The sequence below is a fragment of the Callionymus lyra genome, chromosome 13 (assembly GCF_982586985.1).
Source record: "Callionymus lyra chromosome 13, fCalLyr1.hap1.1, whole genome shotgun sequence".
Taxonomy (NCBI): Eukaryota; Metazoa; Chordata; class Actinopteri; order Syngnathiformes; family Callionymidae; genus Callionymus; species Callionymus lyra.
The window spans coordinates 13,450,120-13,458,047 of record NC_141830.1 but is presented as its reverse complement, the minus strand read 5'-3'; the positions used below and the strand labels follow the sequence as shown (position 1 = coordinate 13,458,047).

At 40.8% G+C, this 7,928-nt stretch overlaps 2 protein-coding genes across 2 annotated transcripts; one reads left to right on the top strand and one right to left on the bottom strand.

The window, feature by feature from the left end:
• Positions 1-230: 230 nt before the first annotated feature.
• On the bottom strand, positions 231-2,912 carry rpl7l1 (ribosomal protein L7-like 1). Its single transcript, XM_087805020.1, has 6 exons — positions 2,877-2,912; positions 1,938-2,043; positions 1,684-1,847; positions 1,053-1,190; positions 862-971; positions 231-745 (listed from the first exon to the last, which is right to left on the bottom strand). The coding sequence occupies exons 1-6, from the start codon at positions 2,888-2,890 to the stop codon at positions 537-539; spliced, it is 741 nt and encodes a 246-aa protein (XP_087661146.1). The 5' UTR covers positions 2,891-2,912; the 3' UTR covers positions 231-536.
• A 354-nt stretch (positions 2,913-3,266) lies between these two features.
• Positions 3,267-7,278, top strand: LOC148067448 (katanin p60 ATPase-containing subunit A1-like). The gene is made up of 11 exons (XM_087805019.1): positions 3,267-3,304; positions 4,234-4,399; positions 4,465-4,598; positions 4,880-5,072; positions 5,186-5,301; positions 5,364-5,469; positions 5,531-5,689; positions 5,748-5,874; positions 5,938-6,072; positions 6,178-6,304; positions 6,978-7,278. The coding sequence occupies exons 2-11, from the start codon at positions 4,241-4,243 to the stop codon at positions 7,174-7,176; spliced, it is 1,455 nt and encodes a 484-aa protein (XP_087661145.1). The 5' UTR covers positions 3,267-3,304; positions 4,234-4,240; the 3' UTR covers positions 7,177-7,278.
• The last annotated feature ends 650 nt before the right edge of the window (positions 7,279-7,928 follow it).

The window sequence follows — 7,928 nt, the reverse complement described above, 5'->3', positions numbered from 1 at the left end:
CACATCAAAGAGCAGCGTTAGCCTCGCTATGACGTCACGCTCCAGCGGTCCCAGTGCGCATGCCACAGCTGCAGGTCTCCAGCAGCCAGTGACTCATGGATCTCACCGGATCTGAAGTGACTTGAAGCCAGTGTCATGAACGTGTCATTACTCCCCCATCTTCACACACCACAGGAAAATTAAACCTTGAAAATAACCGAGTTTTGCATTTAGTCAATGATCTGGAAACATTTACTTCAAGGGTTTGAAACATGATTTTTATTGCAGGCTTTTTACTTTACAAAATTAATTTGTTTTTGCTGTAAAATAAGTTATTTACAATGCAGATTCCTGTCAACACTGAACGACTGGTGAACAATCAGGACGAACCAGCACAAAGCAAATATAGTGTTAGGGGCCACAGCAGCTGTGTTAGGGGCCACAGCAGCTATGACACCGTCAACACACGTCCTTCTGGACCAGCGGACTTGAATGTAAAAACATTTGTCGCTCCTTGATGTCGCTGCCAAGAGTGTTTTTTGTTGCGGCGTCTGCGCTCAGTTCAGTTGTCTGATGATGGAGTTTATGTCGGTACCGCGGGCTCCGGTTTTACCCAGATCCTTCAGAAGTCCGACTTTGTCTCTGGAAGCATGACGCGCCACCGACAGCTTGAAAGGCAACAGGAACTCGTTTGCGTGGCTGAAGGATTCGCCGACGGAGTAGATTTCGTGAATCAAGTCCTCCAAACAGATGATACCATGTTTGCCTGAGAGAGGAAACAAAAGACTCAATCATGGGGAAAAAAAGGTATCATGTACTTGAATGATAAAGTGCTTTTTAAATCAATTATTCTCTCTGTCAGACATGTGTGTGAAGACTCACCAATGTGCTTCTCAATGAAGGTGTTGTCCGTGAGAGCGACATCCTTCCCTCCTATGTTGGTCTGACCCCTTTTCAGAATGAGCTCACGGACGGACTTCAAGTTAGGAAATCTGGCGAGGAAACGAATAGAAAGAAAAGTTATTAAAAAAAATTGCTATTAAAATGTCCCGATTCTTTCAGCAGCCACTCACCCCCAAGCCACGTAGGGCTCCACGATCCTCAGGTCTGCTATTGAACGTTTGTTGACCTCAATGAAAGAACCACTGAAGATCTTCTTCAGCCTGAAGTTATGGATCACCTTCATCACCTTGTTGCAGACGCCCTTGATCCTGCGGGAGATGGATTTATTAAGTGACCCAAGACTCATTCATATGGGATGAAAGTAAGTAATTTGTATTTATATAGCGCTTTTCCAGACCAAGGTCACAAAGCGCTTAAACAAACAAAACAAAATTCAATAAAGTATATACTTTAAAAGGTCAAGATAACACTGAGAACATCACAGGAGTTCTAGAAAAATCAAGGAAAAGCCTGAACAAGTAAGAATGTCTTAAGATGTTTCTTAAAAGAGTCAGTAGATCATCAAACACAGAGAAGATTGTTCCAAAGCTTAGGAGCAACAGCCTGGAAAGATTTCTCTCCTCTGGTCCTGAACCGTGTGTGAGGAACCATCAGTAGATTCTGATCCACAGACCTCAGAGCCCGAGCTGGGGTGTAAGGCTGGATCAGATCAGCGATGTAAGGAGGAGCTTGACCATGAGCTCTCCAGAGTTGGACCAGCTCCGGTCGCAATCATTTGATCCGATTGTCCTTCTGACTCACTTCCTGATGCGGACGGCGAAGATCAGCTTGTTCTTGGCCGGAGGAAGAGGCAGCGCTGGTCGGAGTCTGGCTCTCTTGATGCGAGTTTCATCTCGATGCCTCTGATGGCTCTCCCTCAGGAACTCTTCCAGGCGCTTGAACTTCAACGGTTTACCTTTGGAGACCTGAAGTTAGAAATCAATAACATGGTTAGTCATTTCATAGTTTGATGTGTGGAAGGAGGAAGAAGAAAAAAAACAAAACAAATCGCTTACCTTTCTCCTTTCTAGCAGAGCGCGTTTGGCTTCCGTTGCCTTTATAGCCTGGTACGCCTTTCTCTTTTTCAAGAGGTACTCGGGCACCAACTTGATCTTTTTTGGTCTGAGAAGAAAAAGAACAAATGATTGAAAACACAAACCATCATCAGGTTCTGCTTATTGTTGACTGTGCTGAAGAGTGCATTTTATTTGTTCCATTTTGACCCGACATGCAACATAAAAAGGGACCGAACAGACATGGCAAACTATTAATCTAACTTGTTTCTTGCTTATTTTACAAAAGAGTTTCTATGGTTTCTATGACCTGCAATAACTTGTCAAAATGGACGCTTTATTAAAGAAGCAGAAACAAACAAAAAAAGGGAGTTGGTTCAATTCTTAAGTCAGTCTTATATTTTTTATATTGTTTTAACAATTTAACCATTCTACAAACGTACGGAGTCCGAAATACACCTAAAATGACTAATTCTGACTATTAAGGAAAAATTAAAAAGCAAGAAATAAATCCCTTGAAGGTGAAACTCAATGTAAACATATTTTCCATGAGTCCTGCAGGAAACATCAAGTATTATTAAGTGTAAACGCTTTTAAGTCTGATCCTTACACTCTTAACTACGTGTATGCAAACGTCAACATTAGTTCAGAAGCCCAGTTTAAATCCACCAAAACACCTCACTGGGGTTCACCGGAACACTAAAAATATATAAAGACAAAAAAACACAAACACGTGTAAATCCATTTTGTCCTAAAAGGCGACACGAGACATGAGCAGATCCATGTGAAACTAAGTCCCTTTAAACAACTTCAATCGAGTAAATCTCATTAGATATGTCTTCGTTAAAGACTTGATGATTGTATAAAGTTGTCAAATACCCAAATATATATAACAAGACAAAGGATGGTTCAGGATGAAAAAAGATAAACAAATTCACATACTGTTCTTCCGCCATGGTGAGACTTCAGGAAAACGGCACAGGAAGATGACGTCAACCAAATGCGACACGGTTGAGCTATAAAATAAACTTTTGGTAATTCGAATTTTAAACCTCTAGATTGATGATAAACATCACATCGTTATCATAAATATTATTTATGAATTAAATTTAAATAAAGGTATTGAATTGGAAAAAAAACAAAAAAAAATAATTTTAATGCCGAAGTGTTTGTTTTTAATTTAATTAATGCCATAAACTCGTTGCGCCGTTAAATAAAGTGTATACGTTCAAAAGTTTGAAAATGTTTTTGCCGAAAATATTTTTTTCCATTTTTATATAAAGGTGTTTCCTGAAGAAAAAAAAACGTTTTATTTAAACAGCGGAAGTGAACAGCGGCTGCTTGAACTCACAGCACGTCTGCCATCAACAGTTAAGTGGAATCTCTTTCAAATGCTTTATTTTGCTCACATTCGTGCTGACTTTTCGCCTAAAGTTTAAACCTGACAAGTAGAAACGCGACGAAGGATAAAGGAAGCGAACAGATATCGTTGTAGAAATGTAACGTGGAGTTTGTTGGAGTAGAAGTTGACAACTTATCTCTCAAAAGTCTAAAATGGGTTTCTTTCTTCGACATTTAGCTAATATTAATACCTAAATAATAGTTTCGTGTCCCCAATTTGTATTTATTTTCATCTTTAATGTTCAAATGTTTACATATGTTTGACTATTGTACACTCGCTTTACAGATACATAACGCACATGTTTGCTATTGTGTTTGTTAGTCAGTGATGCAGTTAGAATCGTTGCTCCTTAAAAATAAATTGGTTCTTGCGAAAGTGTTTTTTACTACTTTTCCACCTCATTTACTCATTGAGCAAGTCGTTCAAAAGCTTACAAGAGTTTGTCTAAATACAATAGTTTTCTAGTACACGTGGTTAGAATACGGTTAATGGAAATCATTTATTTGTATTTATAACTCACAGGTTAGTTGTTAGCAAGTATTTTTCTTGTAGGTTTTCACCAAAATAAATGCTCTTAACAACAAGTTTTGGATCTTGAAGTCTAGTAAGTTATTGAAGTAATACATTTTGTGTTTAGTAAAACTATGAAGACGATTTAGAATCCATTGCCAGTGTTTTTAACACAAAATATTTTGTTCGCACCACAGAATAAAAGAAGGAAATAAGATGAATCACAAAATTAGCAATAGAAAAAAAGAATCGAGCACTAAGGCAGCCATTCTAGGATATTTTAATATCACATTTCAGTTACTTTATTTATTAGAATATCGCTACTTTTACCAAAAATACCTTCTTTTTTTTTTACATGAATAAACCTGACATTTGGCCTGTTTGCAGCGCAAACATGAGTTTACGGGAGATCAGTGAAAACCTGAAGATGGCCCGTGAACACGCCCTGCTAGGAAACTACAGCTCGGCCAATGTTTTGTACAAAGGAGTTCTGGAACAAATACAGAGAAATTTGACAACATGTGACAGTAACTTCCAGACAAAATGGCAACAGGTAAGTATTTACAAAAAAATTGATTTCTTCTCCCTCTGATCTGATCGCCACAAATCTTTGATCAGTTATGCAAAGAAATCAGCAAAGAGAACGGACAGGTGGAGGAGATCATGTCGACCCTGGAGAACTTTCAATTTGACAAGACGCCCGTGAAGCCTCCTGATGTTTTTGAAATCAGGCCTGTGCATGTGGAACAGAAGTAAGAGTCTTTCTGTCCTTGTGGTCATTGACTTTGTAAATGTCACCTCTTGCTTGCAACGTTGACCGTGGTGTGTGTGCATTCCTCCCCTGTCAACAGTAATCCTCGGGGGTCTTATGATTAAGATTAGTCAACTACAACTACCGGCTTGTTTCGCCAGAAGATTTCTTCTTTTAACTTGTTTGTGTTCAACACCCGTGTGTTTGTAAACGGTTCTTCTAAAAGTGATCGAAAAAAACTTGACAGAAATTAAAATACAGTCTTTGTATGTTTCTCTGTAGACTTTCTCCTGGTCCGGTCAGACGTTCATCAAACCCGTATAAAGACTTTAAACCATCAAACAATCGAGTCAGTGAGGTGAGGAGCCAGCAGAGACATTCCCCCCGCCGGCGCGACAGGGACAAAAGTAAACCTCCTAAGGGCAAAGACAAGAAGGAAGCCAAAGATTCAGCTGGTAAAGCGAAAGAAGAAAAGGTAATGTTTGAAAAAGACTTTTACAGTTTATTATTCAACAACATTGTGGATCCACTTGTTGTCTTCTTCGTATACATTAGTTAAGCTCATGTTGTCGTGCTGGTTTCTTTCAGAGCAAAGGAGACTCTCAGGACAAAGAAGTGAAAAAGTTTGATGGGAGCGGATGTGACAAGGACCTGGTGGAAGCTCTGGAGCGAGACATCATCTCTCAGAACCCAAATATCAAATGGTTGTTGCTCCGAAGCACGTCTAGTTGAAGTGTGACCCATTATAATGACAAATCTTTTTAAGGGACGACATAGCCGACTTGGAAGATGCCAAAAAGCTCCTGAAAGAAGCCGTTGTGTTGCCCATGTGGATGCCGGCGTTCTTCAAAGGGATCCGGAGACCGTGGAAGGTATTTTATTAACGCGCCTCGTTTCTCGAATCGATGCTCAGATCTGCTCTCCGGTGGTCAGGGAGTCCTCATGGTCGGACCGCCCGGAACGGGCAAGACGCTCTTGGCCAAAGCCGTGGCTACGGAATGCAGGACCACTTTCTTCAACGTATCTTCTTCCACGCTCACGTCCAAATATCGGGGAGAGTCTGAAAAGTTGGTCCGCCTGCTGTTTGAAATGGTGAGCGAAGACACGACTGTTTAATTCCTTGAATAATCCTAACGTCTCAACTCGACAGGCACGTTTTTACGCTCCCACCACCATCTTCATCGATGAGATCGACTCCATGTGCAGCCGCAGAGGAACATCAGAGGAGCATGAAGCCAGTCGGCGGGTCAAGGCGGAGCTGCTGGTGCAGATGGACGGTAACGAGCAGGAGATGAACGTCTCAACACTTCCTTTATAACCATGAACATTCTCCTCATCAGGTGTCGGTGGAGCATCTGAAAACGACGACCCCTCGAAAATGGTGATGGTCCTGGCTGCTACCAACTTCCCCTGGGACATCGACGAGGCTCTGAGACGACGACTGGAGAAGAGGATCTACATCCCTCTACCTTCCAGTACTGGCCTAATAAAATCGCAACTTCAAATCAAAATGACTGAATCGCGAGCAGAACCTTGTGTACATGACTTTACTGGACAGTGACAGTTGTGTGTGTTTGCAGCTGTCGGGCGCGTGGAGCTGCTCAGGATCAACCTGAAGGAGCTGGAAGTTGCCGGTGATGTGAAGTTGGATAAAATTGCAGAGCAGATGGAGGGTTACTCGGGAGCCGACATCACCAATGTGTGCAGGCAAGTGATCGTTCTTCACTACCGGGGCGGTAAAATAATGATGCACTTCGAGATCACGATATCTACAACGCTGTCGATGTTCTCCAGAATTGTAAATGTATTTCATATACAATTAACACGCAAACATTGATGGCATTTAGATGGATGGATAGACTTTATTGTTCATTTTTGTGTTGCAATTAAACTTTCGGTCGCTAGATGGCAATATGCATCAAGATACAGGGGCAATCATACTACCTATATACTGCGATATATATTACAATCCTGTAGGAACTACGATATGTCTGTAGTACTGTCAAGTGCTTGACTCTGGTGAATTTCCAGACCACGTTGAACCCTTTTGGAAGTTGTAATGGATTTTGTTTTCAAACCAAAATATGTCCAAACTGCTGCTTTTAAAGCTGATGTTTGGACATATTTTGGTGCTGGTGTCCACTGTATCCTCTCATCCTCAGTAATTGCCAGGATCAACAGCCAGAAGTCTGATTTCAGCACAAAAATGCGTTTGACGGCAATTAAAAAAAATAAAATCGGTATTGTGCTATTAAACATCAATACAGAATTGTTAAAGAAATATCGATATTATATTGCGAATATTTTCTCACACTCCTATGTGTGGCCACTGTCTGTCCCTCCTTGAACGTGTCATGGAATCCTTACTCTCTCGCTGCAGGGACGCCTCTCTGATGGCCATGAGGAGGAGAATCGAAGGACTGACCCCAGAGGAGATCCGGAATATTTCCCGGGACGAGATGCACATGCCGACCACCATGGAGGACTTCGAGTCCGCACTGAAAAAAGTGTCCAAGTCCGTGTCCAAGTCCGACCTGGAGAAGTACGAGAAGTGGATCGAAGAGTTTGGCTCCTGCTGAGGAGACGTTCCGTTCCACCCTCTCGCGATAATTTTATATGAAACCTTTTGTTGCTTCAAATGTATATTTTCATTAAATACATATTTCTTGTGGTGTTGCTGAAAGGTTCGCCTTATGCTTACTTCTGTCTATGGTTCACTTGTGAGACATTCCAAAAAATGATTTCCGTTCTCCACCGGAGTCTGAAACCAAGTCATATAATTTCAAAGCGAGGGAGTCGACAGTCAAACTCCTCAACAAGCCGGTCTGATTTTTGGAATGTTGGAGTGCATGAAAAAACAGCCGCACAAGCAGAGAGAGTTATGAATTACACACACACACACATATTAAAGACTTGCCTTTAGCTGAATTAAGGTCTACAAGGTAAAGCATTGGTTAAAACCTACGACAGGTTAAGTGAGGCAGTGAACACTGTTGAAGCCACAGAGATGGAGATTCTCACTTAACAATTGAGATTAAAATATCATTGTATAGAGAAAGAATGATGGGAATGTTATGGATATAAACATAACCAGAAGTGAATGCACTGGGCAAGTAGGTTGGTGGGTTTGAATAAATGCATTTGTTATTCAAGTGTAAAAAATTAGAACTAAAATTCCATCGTGATTCTATGTGGTTGTTTGCAGGAGGTTCTGTTGGACTCACCGTCTAATTTTTTTAGTGTATTATTTGTACCTTAAGTAGAAATATTATTTGGTTTTTGGAATTTTCAAATATATATTCTAGTTACAAATGTTTACAATTCTGAAAAC

Bases quoted from the DNA above. Each gene is read 5' to 3' on its own strand.
- LOC148067448 (XM_087805019.1), top strand. From the start codon at position 4,241: ATGAGTTTACGGGAGATCAGTGAAAACCTGAAGATGGCCCGTGAACAC. The intron at 5,470-5,530 runs GTATTTTATTAA...TCCGGTGGTCAG, and splicing joins GGATCCGGAGACCGTGGAAG to GGAGTCCTCATGGTCGGACC. The intron at 5,875-5,937 runs GTAACGAGCAGG...TCTCCTCATCAG, and splicing joins GCTGCTGGTGCAGATGGACG to GTGTCGGTGGAGCATCTGAA.
- rpl7l1 (XM_087805020.1), bottom strand. The intron at 1,191-1,683 runs GTGAGTCAGAAG...CATCTCCCGCAG, and splicing joins TTCGCCGTCCGCATCAGGAA to GATCAAGGGCGTCTGCAACA. The intron at 972-1,052 runs GTGAGTGGCTGC...TTTCCTCGCCAG, and splicing joins GAGCCCTACGTGGCTTGGGG to ATTTCCTAACTTGAAGTCCG.